General features: G+C 39.9%; 1 protein-coding gene across 1 annotated transcript in view; it reads left to right on the forward strand.

Moving 5' to 3' along the window:
- Positions 1 to 3992: 3992 nt before the first annotated feature.
- The window catches only part of TAFA1 (TAFA chemokine like family member 1), a 484417-nt gene continuing 470434 nt past the window's right edge, over positions 3993 to 17975 (forward strand). The window contains exons 1-2 of the mRNA XM_007447301.1: positions 3993 to 4472; positions 6397 to 6517. Of these exons, the coding sequence (XP_007447363.1) occupies positions 6400 to 6517 (118 nt within the window). The 5' untranslated portion in view covers positions 3993 to 4472; positions 6397 to 6399. The remainder of the gene's footprint in view (positions 4473 to 6396; positions 6518 to 17975) is intronic.

Consider the following 17975-nt stretch of genomic DNA (forward strand, 5'->3'; position numbering starts at 1 on the left):
AAACTAAAGTAAGGATGGCTTTTATTTCTAATGCCGAGAAATGAAAAGTGTGGTCATCAGGGGGATGAGGAATTTTCTGGTGGTACTTTGGGCCTGGATCTAGGATTTTACCCCTTCAGTGGGTTCCCCAGTCAACTTAATAACATGTAGTATACATGAGTTTTTTGTATTTTGAAGCTTTTGTAATTATTTGAAGAGACTCAGGGTGGAGTCCTATTCCACAGGATATAGTTTTCCACCAGGAAATCCCCTTTGGACATTTCTGTTCTCAGTTCTCTTCTTCTGAGCCTCTAGAGAGCCTCTGCATCTCTCTCTCTCTCTCTCTTTAGCTCTCCCTGTGCTTCTCTGCCCCTCACCATTTTTTCCTCCCTCCAGGTTTCTGCCTTATTGCATCCTCTATCTGCCATTCCTCCCTCCCCCTGCCTTTTATTATGTAGGGCAATATGCTGAACATTCTTGGCTATTTAAGCATTCTGAGTGTTTTATCTTTCACTCCCAATTATTTTCATTGGGCCTTTCTTCTGAGTAAATGTGAGTTTTTCCATGGGGAGAAGTTCTGATAACTAGGATTTTCTCTCTTTTTTACATAAACAAATGTACATATACATAGATACTGTATTTGAAGTGTATATATTTAGGAGTTTGGTTGGCCCAACTGAGTAGGTATCTTGAATTCATGTAACTGGCAGGGCTAAAACAATTGTGCTGTAGTCCATTGCCTTTTGCAGTGTTGTGCTTGTATAACCAAATGATTGAGCAGGGCATGGCTGTGGGCACGTAAGTGATCAGTTTATAACTCCTGGCTTATAAGAACCTGAAGGGATTCTAGCTGCAATCATCAATGCTCTGGATTTATCACTGCTCTGATCAAAAATCTCCAGTGGATTTCTATAACAGGGGGCTCTGTGAAGGCAGGAACTGGGTCTGATGTGTATAATGCTGTCTCCTCAGTGCTTAGGGCAGTAAATGGAACATAAAAATTCAATTAATATATGATCAATATAGGTTAAAGTCTTCATCAGTCAGGATAGACTAGGTTATAGTGCAAATACAAACAGCCCCCAAATCTCAACCGCCTAAAGAACAGAATATTTCTTATTTACTATCTACATCTATTGTGGGTGGGTAGGGGAAGGGGATGCCTCTGCTCTTTACTGTCTCTCAAGAATCCAGGCAGACAGTGTAACTAGTCCCTGTTCCAGAGGCAAAGAGAGATCTACAGGGTGTTGCTTCAACAATTAAATGCTCCAGCCTCAAAGAGATACCATCAGTTTTGTTGATACCTCATTGGCCAAAACATTATGGCCCACTAAACAGTAAAGTGATCACGTGATGGAGTCCTACCATGGTCAAAGGTGCAAAGGCCTAACTTCTTTGGAAGGTGTGAGAGTAATTTTGCTTTGAGATGGAAGAATGGACTAAATTGCCTTAAATGTCAACATCCGTTGATGCTTATATTATTAGGGAAAATGATCATTGGCTGCAATACAATGGACAAGGTATTTGGAAGAGAAAATGGAACTAGGTTGATATTCTTGTTCCATCACATACATGTATAGAAGCCACTTAAAAATGTAAGGGAGGGGCTTCCCTGGTGGCGCAGTGGTTGAGAGTCTGCCTGCCGATGCGGGGACGCGGGTTTGTGCCCCGGTCCGGGAGGATCCCACATGCCGCGGAGCGGCTGGGCCTGTGGGCGATGGCCGCTGAGCCTGCGCATCCAGAGCTTGTGCTCCGCAACGGGAGAGGCCACAGCAGTGAGAGGCCCGCGTACCGCCAAAAAAAAAAAAAAAAAAAAAGTAAGGGAAAGTCTTTATTCCAGTCGTTTAAAAAAAATCTAACAATGCCTGAGTGCCTTGAACATAATCCATGAGTATGTGTTTCAAGTTTATTAAATTGAATTGTAGATAAGAAACTATGTTGAGCCTTAGTTTAATCCCTAGAAATGAAAAGTATAATGTACCATTTTCAAATGGTAGCCTTTATTAGCAAATGTGAACTTCCTTTTATTTTTAATGCATTAGCATAACAGAAACAAACCAAAAAAAAACAAAAAACAAAGACATGGGGTAAGTACTACCTTCCACATTTCTATATTTCAAATGCCTGGACTGTACTCAGTATATAAGTCTTGAATGAATGTATAATAATTTTTTGAGTCTGTCTTAATGGTAAAGAAATGAAAAAATACAATGGTTAATTTTGGACGGTTGTTTTTTTTTTTTTTTTTTGCGGTACATGGGCCTCTCACTGTTGTGGCCTCTCCCGTTGCGGAGCACAGGCTCCGGACGCGCAGGCTCAGCGGCCATGGCTCACGGGCCCAGCCGCTCCGCGGCATGTGGGATCTTCCCGGACTGGGGCACGAACCCATGTTCCCTGCATCGGCAGGCGGACTCTCAACCACTGCGCCACCAGGGAAGCCCTGGACGGTTGTTTTTTCCATGAAGTATTTAATCCTAGTGTTTAGGAGGTGGGCTCTTGACCCAGATCATTGGGGTTTGAAATCTGCTCTATCACTTAGTAGCTATAATACCTTGAGCAAGTTTCTTAATCTCCCTATTCACCCGCTGGTTCCCCATCCATGAAATGAAGACAATAATCATTTCACCTATCTTATGGGGTGGTAAAAAGGATTAAATTACACCTTATAAGCAACATACTATAGAGTAGTGCCAGCACATGGTGAAGGTTCAATAAACCTTACCTGCTGCTACTGTAGTTATTATCATTTTTGTCTTGATATTGAACAGTCGGTGTGAGCTTTCTATATATACTCATCAACTCAACAATAATGAATGACAGAAATGAAACACGCAACACCATCTAGAACTTTGGCATGACTTATTCTCACTCTAAGATTTGTATTTACTGTTACCTTGAACTTCGTTTATTGATGAGCTTTAATAAATGGTTGTTAGGGTCCAAAGAGCTATTCTGTGTGTATTGTGCAACTGTGCAGGACCAGTGGGGAAGACTGATGCGTCTGAAGGGTCTCTCATTCTCTCACTCTGTGTAACAGGAGAGGAGAGAATGGCTTCTAAAGACGCACTGCAGCATCAAACCTTCCTTATAATGCCTGTGAAAGGCAAGAGAGTATTCTGAGGCGCTTGAAGAGGTTTTTGAGGCTGGAATATTCTGAGAACTACCTTGATTTTAAAAAAAAAAATTAAAGACTAGACAGTATGATCTATGACAGTGGCAATCACATCAATCTTGTTTTCTGCCTTGTCCCCAAGCATCTAACACATAGTAGGTGCTTTATAAGTGATTCATGAAATAACTGATTGAGTTATTGGAATGAATCATTGCTAGTGCAATCTGTAAGTGAAAACTAGGTCACCTTATATGCATCGATAATGTGTAGGTGCAATGACATTATATTTCCAAAGAATGAAGTGTCTAAACCATAATACTAGAAACAAAATGTTGAACTTCTGAGTGTTACCTCTCCCCACCCCAGCATGTTGAGGGAAATTTTTAAAAAATGTCTTGAGCATATTTCTTTCTTAAAATCCAGTCTTCAATGCTGAAAATGACATATTTCTATTTATTAAACATGTTAAAAAATCAGAAGGTTTGCTTTGCGCTTATGCCGATAAACATCTATATTGTAGTCTATATAGACCATATTCCCAGATTTAGGTGCCAAAAACAATCGACAGACTTAAATTTGTGTAAACTCAACAATATTTTGTGTTAACTTACTGGTTAAAAGAACATTAAGAGGTAAGAAATGGCTTACATTTCACTTTCCCATTTGCTGTTAGGAGTCTAACACCCATTAACACTATCAGTATTTTGCAGAATGCTTTTTTCTTTTGTTTCTCCTTCCCTCTTTACTCTTTCGGCAAATGAATAGTATCCGTAAATCTCTAAGAGAACGACGTACCTGACAATACAGTGTTAAAGTGCTGCTTGAGTTGTTCAGGAGTTAGTGGGCAGGTATAACAATTCACTGTAGCTATAATAAAGGGTAATGTCACTTTAAGACATGTGATACTTTACAGAGGAGGGATGTATTGAAAGAGACTATTGCTACTTACAGCGCCATATAGCAGCCCTGCTCCTACATTTTGCTGCCTTACTCTGCCCTGAATGCACTGGAGTGGGGATGGTCCCTCATTAACTATAAACTGATTCTCATCAGGAAACTGCACAATATCTCACCATCACTTCAAAAGTCTCGTCAGGCAGAGGTGACGCCAGGAGATGATTTAAAGGTGAAAATGACAAGGTTTCCAGCCCTCAAACCTTGGTTCCTTTTCTGACAATACAGTCTGAATGAACCCAATGTCTTCTTTACTGTGGGAGTAGCATCGGAAGAGAAAAACATATTTTTTAAATCCTGATAAAGAAGATTATTGGGAAGCTCTTTTTTAAAAAATCTCCAATTGTGGCACAGATGGATTTTAGAAAGTGTTAGAGCTTTCCAATGAACACTAATAGAGTACTCTGCTCTTGGCTGGATTTTTCAGGTAAGAAGCCTCTTTAAGGATTTAAGACTCAGAAAGCAGATTTCAAACCTATTCAGTCAGGTCTAGAGAACTATGTAGGGCTGAATGCATTATTTTGCGGGGGGGGGGGGACACCTATTACCATAGAGACAACCTCTTGGTAAGAGAGTGAGCAAAGAGAGCTATATGCAGGAACCTTGGAAGTAATGCTGAGAATTAAAGAAAGTTAAATGAAAAAAAGAAAAAGAAGGAAAATACTGCAAACGTCAAGTCACAGCAGTCTTTTTTGAGTGCTAAGATCTGTGTGGAAAGCCGTCATTGAAAAACTGTTGTTTTGATTGTGGTAGGCTTTCTTCAAGTTTAGATGAATTCCTAGTGCATTTTAACTGAAATTCACAAGCAATCATTGCATGCCACAGTCACCTCTATTTTGTCTTTCTATAATTTGCAGGGTATTTTGAAAAGGCACCCAAATGCATTCATTTCAGAATTCATAGGAGGGGTGTTGCTCTTTATCTTTACTGAAGAGAATGCATCTGTGGTAGCTGATAGTTCTGAAGATAATGAGGTTAAATCCGTTGTCCACAAAAATAAACAGTGGCCTGTGAAACTAATTATAAAGTGAATGGTCTACGTGAATCACAGACCAGGGCATGAAAGGCACCATGCTGTTGAAAATAATGTTTTCCTACTTTGCACTTAATTATGGTTGTCACCATTTGTCTATTATAGTTCTAAAACCCTTCTTAAAAGACTACATCTCTCTCTCCCTAAAACCCATAAATTGTCTTGTATTATGTCTGTATACACACACACATATAATGTATATGTTTTGCTTGCTGAACATCACAGCTTTGGAAAGAGTATCGATTTCCACGAATAAAGAAGCCACACTGGGAGGTCACTAGGAGGTTTTAAATGTAGCATTGAAATACTTGAAGTGTATGATTTGACAGTGGAAAGATGAAAAAAAGAAAGAAACAACCTAGGTTCCAAAGCTCTATCTAGGAGAAAAGCATATACTTAACTGGATTCCTGTATAGAAAATGCTTCCATGTCACTGGCTAAGGATGATGCTTCAAGTTTGATTAATTTGACAAATATGAAATGCAGCATAAGGTGTTGTTTGAGAAACTGGACAATATGCAGTGCAGTTGAGCCTTTGTAGCTCCTAAGATTCTCATAGGTGCCGAGAAGACTGTCAAAGTTTCAGCGCTTAAGAAAAGGTGGATGTTCAGCCATAAGTACATATACCACCTGTATATGCATATTCATCAACACTACAACAAATGCCACGATAGGATCTTAGGAGGGAAAGCAATATTGTAAATTATGGTTTGCTCTAGGAGAGACACTTAGATCTTGTATCTGAAACTCATTCTGGCTGAAGATAATTCCTTCTGGTTTTAAGTCCAGCCAAAAAGACCATCTCTTTTAGGAGATTACAACATGCCTCTGAGAAATGATTACTTAGTTTAGGCGACAGCATTGGAATTAAAAATTCATGACTGTAGAATAAAAAAAAAAGAATCCACTATTTCCTTCCAGGCTTATGTCAGACTTGCAATGAAGTTAGAATGAACAGGAGCGTGCAGCCTTTCAATGCCTGGAATAACTATAGCTTAAAGATCATTGTGTAAAACTGCATGTTTAGTCAGGATACAGTGTTTCAAACTGCCTAACAGATAGTCAAAAACTTTATTTCTGTATTTTGGCCATCCTAAGAGTTTGGTTTTGAATAATTTCAAAAATGGATTCATGATCTCATGGAGAGTGACCTCTCTCAGTCCCACCTTGTGGCATGACCTCTGCTGGGTCATTAATTCTAACCAGCAAAGTAGCAAAGGCACATGACGTCTGAGACCCCCCTTCTCTCACCACTGGGACTGACGGAGCTGGGGGCTCAAACCCGGGGGTAATCCTTCCTGTCTAATGTTCTCTTTAGAGAATGGCAATGGTCTCTGCGATGCCCTGGGTCCTGTATTTGTGGATAAGTGCTTGTGCAATGCTGCTCTGCCATGGATCCCTTCAGCACACTTTCCAGCACCATCACCTGCGCAGACCAGGTAAGTTGGAAGCTGGCTCCACAGCAGCCTCCCGTCTCACTGCTGTCTTTTAACAGATGGTTGAAGGCAAGTGACAGAAAGTGCTACAGGGTGGGCAGCTTGCCTCGGAATTTCAAGACTTGTTGGCTGGATGCTTTGGGGAAAGAGGGGGATACTAAAATGACTTGGAGGTATTTCTAATAACTTCTTAGAAAAGGTGGTTTTCTCTAAGAGTCCCGCCACCCCTTGGCACACACCTTAAAAAGGAGAAGTCGTTTGTTTTGGAATACTTTGGCCAAGAGCGAAATATCCTGCAGAAGGTGGGATAACTTTCAAGACTTGAGGAATTTTTAAGGAGGCAAAATATGATCTTTGCAACCAAGAAAATAATGTCTCCATGTTCCTGGGATTCATTTTTATCTAGCATAGATACCATAATCTTGGTGTGTATGTGGCTAGAGATTTTATGTGGATGTCAGTGCCAAAATTAACTTTGTAAGTAGTTTGTGAGTGAAAAAGAAATTAAAAAGTAACTTACTATTTCTTGTCTGGTTTGTCTCCTCTCCTTTCTCCCTTCTTTCGCTTTCTGTTCTTGCGTATGCTCGATGCCTTTTTTTCCCCTATCTCTCGGCATTTTCCGGGACAAGTTCTCTTTAGCGTGATTTTTTTTTTCCTCTATCGATTTTTGAGTTCCAGACGCATTTTGCTGTCTTCGTCTTTCTGTTCAAAGTATATTTCTTACCCTTCCATGGCCTTACTCTTCAATCAGGATTTTTCTCTCCTTCTGTGCCTCTCCAGCTCTCTCATTATTGTTCCCCCAGCTCGATTGTCCTCACCCGCCCTGGTTCTCGGAAAGGTTGCCTTCCATTTTCTGCTTAGCTTCAGCCTTTGCATCCATTTACTCCACCCGTCACCTGCACCGCACCCCTTCCCCTCCCCCTCTCACCCGATCGCCAAGACCGGGCTCTGGGGACCAGTTGCGCGCCCAAGCTCCGGATCCTTAGTTCTCTAGAGCTCCCAGCTCTCCATCCCCACCCCTCCTTCCTTCCAGATCCCTTCCTGGCCTCCTCCCATCCGCCAGGCTTCCGCTAGCTGCGTTGTCTAGCCTTTGCTTTTTTCTGGCTCTGCAGCCAGCCTGGGCACCGATCCTGGGCTCTTCGGCATTCTCCTTCAGCAACACCTCCCAGGGCGCTCGCTGCTTGCTGCTTTCCCGGGTTCTGCTTCCCGGCTGGGGGCAGGATCTAAAGAGTACGCGTACAGCCCGGGTCCTCCCACGCGGGCTGCAGGGGAGCGCGCCAGCTTGCTGGATGCTAGACCTTGGGTCGCTCCGGGAGGAGGGGTTTGGCGGGGGCTGAGCTTGGGGCACAGGCCCAGGGCTGCCTCTGGGCCTCAGCCGCCCTCCTTCTCAAAGCCCTGGATCCGGGAGGGAAGGCGAGGGGAGGTTGGTGCCCCTGCAGGAGGGCCTGGAAACGGCTCTGCCCATGCTGCGCGCTGGTATTTCTGCCTCGCGTGTCCTGAGCCTGGATCAGCCACTGCCAGAGTCCGAGGCTCCAGTGCCGAGTTGGAGGGGAAGAAAAAAATACAAAAAACGTGGAATCCCCAAGTTACCTCCAGTCAGTAGATCTCCAATCTGTTCTGGCAAAAAACGTCTTTGACTTGTTACAAAGTCATACAAATAACGCGAGAAATTGGCATTTACTGTTAATACTTAACAATAAGCACACAAAACAAAAACAACTAATGTGAGTGCTTTAGGCACACTGTTAAGGTTAATTCACCTTGCTTGGCTTAATTCTTATTCAAGTAGGTGTAATTTCCCACCCTGTTGCTCAGGAGACTGAAGTTCTGAGGGTCTGAGCGACTTGCCTGAGATCACACAGCTAATACCTGCCACTGGGGACTTTGGTCTGATTTCATCTCCAGAGCCTGTTTCCCAGGGAGAAACTAATGGCTCCCAGTACAGAGCACAATCTTGCCAAATAGCCTTTTTGAAGAGATGTGAGCACCTTCACGTTATTCCTGAAAATTTTCAAGTTATGTCAATACACAGACTCATTTGAACTGCAGACCCATTTTGAAAGGTGGCCATGGCGGAAGTGGTGAGGGGTGGCGCTTGAGGATGGCAAAACTTAGGCTGGGCCATTGTCTCTGTCACTTAACATTAGTGACATGACCTTGGGCAAGTCATTTTTCTTCTCTGGGCCCAATTTTCCATTTAGGGATATTGTGGGGAGTGTAAATAAAATAATCTTCATGAAAGTGCTTTGTAAAATGTAAAGCTCTTCAGAACGATCAGGAATTACTGGCATTCCCCCCTTAGTAGACTATAAATGTGCATATCACAGATGTTGAATGAGTGACATTTTGCTGTTCACACGGCTAATTATCCACATAGTAACAACAATCTTGTTTTTAATCTTGCTGTCATTTTTAACTATGTGGTACCTGGCTAGAATATAAGACCAAGTGCTACCTGTCTTATTTTGTGCCCTGTGCATGCAGTCAAGAAATATGGTACGGTTTGCAATGAGCTTTCACCTAGACTGTCTCTCTTAATCAGTAAATATATTAGATTTTTTTGGTGGAGGGTTATGGCTATGCTACTTATAACAATTAAACTTATGTCTTTATGGGGCTTATTATCAAAATACAGTAATTTTAAACTGGGAAATACATCATTGGGTTCTGTCTGCAATTAAACTGAGTATTTTTTTCCATTGTCTCCTCTTAGTAATTGCTTATTATCGTCAGTGCGTGGTTCATCTGTGCCTCAAATACCCCAAAAAACTGCAGCACTGAAGCCAGTTTCAACCCCAAGCGTTTATACATTTGAGACCCATTTCAGATTCATCAGTGAAATAACAACTATAAATACTCCCTTCTAGATGCAGAAAGATGAAAATGATATTAACTAAACTCCAGTGGTTCTAGGTATTAGGTTTATTCAACTTTCTTGGGTTTTTCAACAATCACTGTAAAGATTAAAGCAATAGATCTTGGACATAGCTATAATCTAGATTATTTCAGTCAGAAATACAATCTTCTTTAATGCAATCTTCGGTTTTGATTTTAAGAGTAAATATATGCTTTTTGTGATGAGACTTGTGATGTTTCACTTCGTAGGTCTTAAATCTTCAGGGACACTAATGAAATGTGTATGAAAACAAGAGAGTAATCAAGGCTAGTTATCTGTGATAACCCCCCCTTCAATGAGCAAATAAATAAATAAATAGCTGGATAAATGAGCAAAAAGGAAAAACATAATCTCATTTTCTCAAATCGGTTAAAACAAGTGACATGATGAGAAAAAATGAGACACCAGCAGACCCTGAGCTTTGCCACATTTGCCTAAGCTTGAAAAATCACCTCTTTCATGAAGCAGGAGCAGGCAGACACCATGCGCATATCAAGTATCTGGGAAATGTGAAAAATGACACATCTTTCACTCAAAGCCCTGGATGGAGTGAAGGCTTTACAGCTGCCTCCTCACCTGCTTAGGAACGGCTGGTCCCCCTCTCTCCAGGCTCTTACAGGCAGCTTCACGTCCCCTACGTGGTAAGATGGATGGTGCTCTGATCCCAAGCAGCCAATCTCAGTATATCAAGAAATAATCCACTACACTGACAAACGAGTGGAATTTGACGCGATGTTCCCCTTGTTCAGACTGTGCTGCACCTGGATGGCACCAGCCAGTCAGGGTCCTTTAGGCGAAATGGTTAGAGCTTTGGGCCAATTTCTGCTGTCAGAACATAGTATCAGGACAATGTTTCTGTGAGGCCGTGAATTTGTGATTTGTCTTCTCAATGCACTGGGTTTGCACACAAACGGAATGTTAACTAGAAAACGGACTGATTTTAATGTATTCCCCTGCAGCCCCTAAGTACTTCCTATTTTTCATATTTATCGTATTACGATTGCACCATTTATTTTCAGTGACTCACTAGTTAAGGAAGATTAAAACAGTCAATCAAATGAAAGTGAATTTTAAAATTACACATATAAGTAAAATGTGCTATAGATTAACAGATTTGTAATATCAATAATTTAATATTTGGCTAAATCAAGTTTTTTATTTTGGGAACGACGTAGGAAATTACCTTAATAAGTTGAAGAATACTCATGACTTTAAAAAAAATATGTACAGTGAAGCTAGAAGAAGGACACTTAATTTAAAAAAGATATAGACTGAACAATGCAAGCTCAGAGTGGTGTTCCATTGTTTCAGGATATTAAAATAGACAGCTTCAGCTCTTTATAATCACTAGTTGTTGTGTAACAGGTAAAAAAAAAATGAATGGTTTGCTAAACGCAACTTTCTAATGTAGGATTAGTTTTTTCCCCTTATGGGTATACGAATTTTCACAGTGAATTTATTGGTTACTTAATTTTGAGTGTGGGTGTGGTGTGGGGGGTTGTCCTTGAAACTTAATAAAATGTGGATGACTTCACAATACTTTAGTGAGAAAAGATCTTTGGGGTTCTTTAGTAATTTAAAATTATAAAGATAAATTACATGAGACAAGCAGTTGTAAATGCCTTATGAATCATTTATTCTTGAGTCGATGCTATTATATTGACAAGGGTGTATAGAAGTATAAAAAGATGGCTCTGAATAGAATTGTCTGTGTAACTTATCCTTGGTCTGATTTAAAGCTTTATGAAGCCAACTATGTATTTAGAGGTATTCGTTTGTGACTTATTACATACTGAACATCATCATCCATTTTTTTTTTTTTTTTTTTTCTTGCGTTATGCGGGCCTCTCACTGTTGTGGCCTCTCCCATTTGCGGAGCACAGGCTCCGGACGCGCAGGCTCAGTGGCCATGGCTCACGGGCCCAGCCGCTCCGCGGCATGTGGGATCTTCCCGAAACGGGGCACGAACCCGCGTCTCCTGCATCGGCAGGCGGACTCTCAAGCACTGCGCCACCAGGGAAGCCCCATCATCCATTTTTTTAAAAAAAATTTTTTTTAAGGTGTTGGGGCTAGGATTTTATTAATTAATTAATTTATTTTTGCTGTGTTGGGTCTTCATTTCTGTGCGAGGGCTTTCTCTAGTTGTGGCAAGCGGGGGCCACTCTTCATCGCGGTGCGCGGGCCTCTCACTATCGCGGCCTCTGTTGTTGCAGAGCACAGGCTCCTGACGCGCAGGCTCAGCAGCCGTGGCTCACGGGCCCAGCTGCTCCGCGGCACGTGGGATCCTCCCGGACTGGGATACGAACCCATGTCCTCTGCATTGGCAGGCGGGCTCCCAACCACTGTGCCACGAGGGAAGCCCCATCATCCATTTTAAAGCGTGATTTTTTTTTGGTAAATAATAAAAAAAGTTCTTATATGCCTTAAAATTATTTTTGCTCACTGTTCAATATCACTTTATTAAAAGCTGCCTAAGGAATACACATTAGAATACCAAGATACCTTACAATAAAGGATTGTTTTATAATTGTAGTATAAAAGAAATAGTGAGAATACCAGTGGTTGCATATTGGCTTTCTCAGAATATGTACCAATACTAGATTGCTAAGTGTAGTGAACTGGTCTAAGGATTGGAACAGACAGGTTGTTATTTGGTGTAACTGGTGCTGGTGATAATCCATTGATTATCTGATTGATGATATTGACCTCAGCCTAGAGTCAGAGTGCAGCCATGGGCATTTGATAAGACCCCAAAATATCAAAATCAGGTAGAGATGCAAATAAAGATTTTCTGACCATCCCGTGAACTTATAAGAGAATTATTACAATGCTATCAAAGTACTGTTACTTATGTGAGCTCAAGCCCATGACCTCCATTTTATACGACACTGCAAACAAAGTTTTAGAACTGGTACTAATGAACATTAGTCTTCAATTGTTCATTTCTTAAAGTTCATTTAAGATGAAAACTCACCCCTTTTTAGTCTTCCAAGTTTGAACTCTGTGTGAAAATTTCAAAGCTTGAGTGTATAAATTGGTACATCGTTTTTTTGAAAACAGTTTTGCAGTGTTTTCCAAAATGTAAAATGTGCCAGTCCTGATACAATTCCATTTCTAGATGCTTATCCTAAGGAAATGATTGGACAGGTTTAAAAAGATGTATGTTTAAGGTTTAGTCACTGCAACAATAATTTTAATGGCAAAAAATTAGAGAGGAGTTTCATCTCCATCAAAAGGGGACTGGTAAAATAATCATGGTGAATCTGCTCAATGGCATTCAATGTAGCCATTGCAGTGGATGAGATATGTTCATATGTACTCTTGTGGAAAAGTGCCCATGATTTACTGCCGAGTGAAGAAGACAAGGAACAGAATACTCAGCTTCAAAACAGTTTTGGAGAAAATAAATATTTGCACATGTATGAAAAATGTAAGAAGAGATATAAACATTCTCTATACAGTGTTAGTTAAACCTGGTGGGAGGACTGGATTGACTTAGACTTTTTATTTCCTACAATCTTGAAATTTTTTCAGGTTCATTTCTAGGATGGGTATATATTGATTTTTAATGAAAAGCTTAAAATATTTGCCATAGAGAGTTTTATGATTAAATTAGAAATGTATCAGTGTTCCCAGTTTAAGGAAAAAGAAGGAAGTATAGGTAGCAAAGTATCATGAGCCCCTTTTCCTTCTAAGAGCCTTAATCCTATAAAACGTTTAGGCCAGCATTTCGCAGTTCACAAAACACTGTCCCCTCAAAATGCTCATTGGAAAAAAGCTATTAACTGTTGGGGAAGCACTCACTGCATGATATGTTCTTCTCTTAGAGATTTGCAGTGCATGTGTGTGTATGGAAGTTCTAGAAAGATTTACAGATAAGAATCCTGACTATGTTTAACTAAAATTTTTCAAACTTCTTTTATTTGGACAACAGCTACAGTGCCTATTCATACCACATGCTTTGAGAAGTGTGAGCCAGGATAATCCTGGAATACTATAAAATTCATCTTTTTATCTCTTGCTTCTAGTAAGGAACTTGGCATATAGTACGTGCTCAGAAAATATGTGTTAAATTATTAAGGAAAGAAGGAATGACTGTTCTGGTGGAATCTTGAACTCTCGCTTATTGTTTCCTACTTGTGTGTGAGTATTTGTGTGTATATGGTTGGATGCATGTGTATCTGTATGTGTGTGTATAAAAAGGACATACCTCAAATAGAGAGTGGTATAAACACTAAATTGTCACTGTAACATATGCACGTATGTATGTGTGTATCTGTGCAGTATCTTTGGGTAGATATTTGACTGTATTTGATATTTGACAGCCATTACATTAGTCAAAATGGTCCAAAGAACAAACTTACAAATGCAGTAAAAAATTAAATCCCTAAGGTTTTCAGTCACAGCATGAGGTTTTTGGGTTTTTTTTTTCCTATAGATTAGAAAATATTATAGGTGTGGCTTTGAGGATCTGAAAAGGAAACTTCACTTAGCAAATAGGGAAAGGCCTTTTGCTTTCAAATCTTTTCATAACGAGAAAAAAATTCACTTCGTCTTTGCAGAAGGGAGAAAATAACACTGGACAAGCAATTTTTCCTTTCTTTAGGGTAAAGAGAAGATGAATTATTTTGTTAACAGTTTGTATAAATTAATTGGATTCTCCAAATATAATGTCCTCAAAGCATTTAGGGAACCCTCTTGGCCCAATGTCTCTTTCTCTTTCCCGAACTTTATATAATAAAATTCCAGAGAAAGAAAAGAGAAAGAATATTATCACAGCAATTTTCTCTCAGAAGATGCATAGATATGCAGAGTGATCTGCCTACTCATTAAGTGAATCCATCCTCCGTGCAAGGAAGGAGACCAACCAAACTTCCCTCTCAGTCTAGAAGGGAGGAAGACCTCCCCTCAGCAAAGGCCATTGTTCTGTTGATAGAATTACCTGTGTTTACCCTTACTATGACCTTACTAGACCTTCACTTCTAGGCATGCTTCCTTTATACCCAAGAATAAATACAAGCTGAGTCTTTGTACATCCAAAGGGTTTTTCTGATTTCCCATTCATGTGGATGAAGAATGGACCTATTGAGTCATATGCTTTGAAGTGAATAAATGCCAGCTTCCAGATTTAGATGAATTGCCACACGGGGTCGGGGGGTGGGCGGGGGGCGGGGGCGGGGAAAGGATTTCAATGCTCCTGAAATTGACAACAGATCCTGGATGAGAGTCGGCAGGCCAGCAGGTCATCCTTCCCACTGAATAAATATTGTGTAGGTATTCAATCAATATTTGCTGATCAACTAGGCAAGAACTTTATGTCTTTAAAACATGCAAATATTGGTGGGAAAGCACCACATTAAGCCTTTTTTTATACCTAATGGTGATGAAGAAAGAGCACCAGGGTAGGAGTAGGACGCTGGTGCTTTCAGCGTCTCACGTAAGTTGTCAGTTGCAGGGCTCCAGATGAGAAAGTTGGAAGGAATCAACGGTTTTCATATTGTTCCTAGCAGCTCCAAGGAGGTGATCTCCAAGGATTTGCATTCCACAAATAGTGAAGTATATTCTGCCAAATAAAGATGCTTTAAGCTGCCCAAGGAATTGATTCATTGACTTCATCCATTTGATAGAGCAAGAAGCTGTACAAAATCACCTTTGTATATTTAAAAAGCCCTCTGCTAAAGCTATTTGAAAACTTTCTGGATGATTTCATAGATGGAGAAGGCAAATAGCTTCACAGACCAGGTCGTTAACAAAAATAATTGGATCAGCCTAGAGGCCAGACATTATAAAATGCTGAAAACTGTGGCAACTTAAGAGCATATGCACATCTAGAGGGCACAGTGCATCCTTAGCTACTCCTGAGATGAGCTTAAGGTGACCAGATCATCTGATATTTCAAGGCAAGTCGGAAACCTAGAATTTTATGTGTAATTTCTTTATCTTTTAAATGTCAGGTGGGCCAAACAAAACTTGATTCAGGGATATGTCCCACCTGCAGGCTGTCAGTGTGTGACCTTAGATAACATTATCTCCAGCTCCAACATTTTATGATCCCTAATGAATTTATGCAAGCACAGTGGAGAGAGGTGAAGGCGGTGGGGCTAAAAGGGGAATTTCTATGCAGATCTGTTTTGGCCTGCTTTAAAATTATGCCCACGGGTGAGTTCTACTCTGAGTTATAACCAACATGCTAAAATGCTGTGTGTCTCCGAGCCTTTTATATGCAGCTAACTGATATTACTGGGGCGTCTGATAAACAGAGAGAATTAGTGTTACAAGGCCAATGGCCTAAAGAGAGGTCTCATTTGAATCTTGGCTAAAAATCAATTAACTTTCCTTTAGATTAAGGCTAGGGAGAAAGAGTAATCTGTAAATGTAATAAACCGAGGGAATCATCAGGCAGCATAGTGATGTCTGTATAAAACCCTTTATTTAATACTTTATTAAACTTCTCAAAATCTAGTCTGTAGTCCACTAGAGGGTTATAAATTTATCCTGAAACCCAAGGGGTTTTGTTTTTGCTGTTGTTGTTATTCTTTTGGGCAAATGATTTAAGATTTTAGGTACATTCATTTTGTGTATGAACATAGGCTACTTATTAGTATAGTGACGGAGTTATCATTCTACTAGAATGACATGTAAGTAAGGTTACTGAGCTAACTCTTGGAAACATTGCAAGGTGCCTGCATGCAAATAATTAGAATTCATGCAATTTGGGGAAGGATAATTTGTTATCAGTGCATCTTGAGTGTTGTTTGAGTTGTTAGTGATTTTCCATTGCTGTGGCCCTTGCTTTTTAATTATAAATTAGTGTTGCTTTAGTTTCATCATTATCAATTAAGTTTGCTGTGGGCTGTTTCATTAACCCTATAGTCTGTAATGATGCATATTTGCATATTTAGGCTTTTAAATTTCCTAAGGATTAGACTTTAAGATATTCTTGAGTTGTGGTTCAGAAATGATTCATCTATATTCTTATTGTAAAACATGTATACGTAATCACTCTCAAACTTATTTGTATGGTGATACTTGTCTAGTGACATTGTTTATATGCCCGTGAACCTATGCAACATAAATTCTCAATGTAAGTAACATTTTTGGATTATTTTTATGTCTGTAGGACATTGTTTTATAATATATTAGCATATTAATAAGGTTAACTTATTTTATAAAAACAATGAGTGATTCATGAGTGATTCATAAATGCATCTTTCCAAGTATTTATTACCTAAGTATTTATTATCTAAATATTTTCCCACTGAAGGTGGAAACAGGTAGGAATTGGATATTTCACCTCCTTGGGGTGCTGTAATCAGGAAAATTTGAACCTCACTGTTCTATGAAGAAACTGTATCTAGAGACCAGCCCTAGTGAAACTCTGAATTAAAAAATGTGTGAGCTGGCAACAAATTTTTAAAAACCCATTTTTTCTGAAATAAAATAAGATGTAAGACCGGAGAAGATACTGTTTGGAAGCGTCTCAGATGAGACCTTATTAAGTTGAATTGTTTTTGTATCTTCTTAAATCTCTTTATCTGATGAAAAAGCAAGATGCCATGTACTGGACATGTGCTTGAGAAACTAGGTCACTGGGTGAACATTTGTAGGGCAGTGTTTTTGACAGCTACTCCCGGGATCGTTTAGAAGTAAAAGCAGATTTATGGCATACATGCTGCCAATCTGCAGCCCTCTATCTATCATAGGCCTAGGGAATCAATCAGTGTTTGTTCCCACAGAGCCTAGATGTGATTTCAGAAACATTTTCAGTCCTTCTCTGGGCATCACCTATCAGTTGATTGACATGGGCGTGCAAGTTGAGAGTCTTTGACTGTCCCTGTTGGTTCATTGACTGACCATCTCTAGGATCCCTCTCCTATCCAAAAGTGCATGCCATGAAATATTTCATTTAAAAAATAAGAAAAAGATCCAAAAGTGTGATTAAATCAAATTTAAATAGCCACAAATGTCCAGTAACTATGGTTTAAAATAGTGGATCTTTAGCAATTCTCTCAACTTCTAAGAGTTGCAGAACTTTCTTTTTGTTACATCCAGAAATTTTTGATTCCTTTCCCTATTCTCCTCTTACTCCATGTCAGTGATGAAAAGCTGCTTGCTGTAAGAGCTCTAACCAAGCAGGTGCTCTTGATCATAAAACATGAAGCAATTCACTCTGACCAGAGAGGATTTGGGAAGCCCTCATAAAGGACTGGATTTTGTGTTGGGCTTTGAATGTTGGGTAGGAATTGAGTTTGTGGGAGAGGATCAAGGGGTAGTGTACCGAACTGAAGGGAACAGGACAATTAAAGTCTTATTGGGAAGTAAGGGGGGACAAGGTAGGGCAGTGACCTAAATGTCTATAGGCCCTAAACTAGCTGGAGAAACTTTATATTATTGCAATTAAAGGGAAAGCAAGATTTTACTGTTGTTGTTACTGTTTTGTAATCTAAAGGCTGCCTTATCAATGTACACTGATGATCACAGATGAACAGCTAGTTAAAATGGAAGAAAGAAGCCCTGTTTCCACAATTTGAGTCTCTGTGGAAGGCAAGTCAGTTAATTAACAAC

Source organism: Lipotes vexillifer, unplaced genomic scaffold, assembly GCF_000442215.2.
Source record: "Lipotes vexillifer unplaced genomic scaffold, Lipotes_vexillifer_v1.1 scaffold1571, whole genome shotgun sequence".
NCBI classification, from domain to species: Eukaryota; Metazoa; Chordata; class Mammalia; order Artiodactyla; family Lipotidae; genus Lipotes; species Lipotes vexillifer.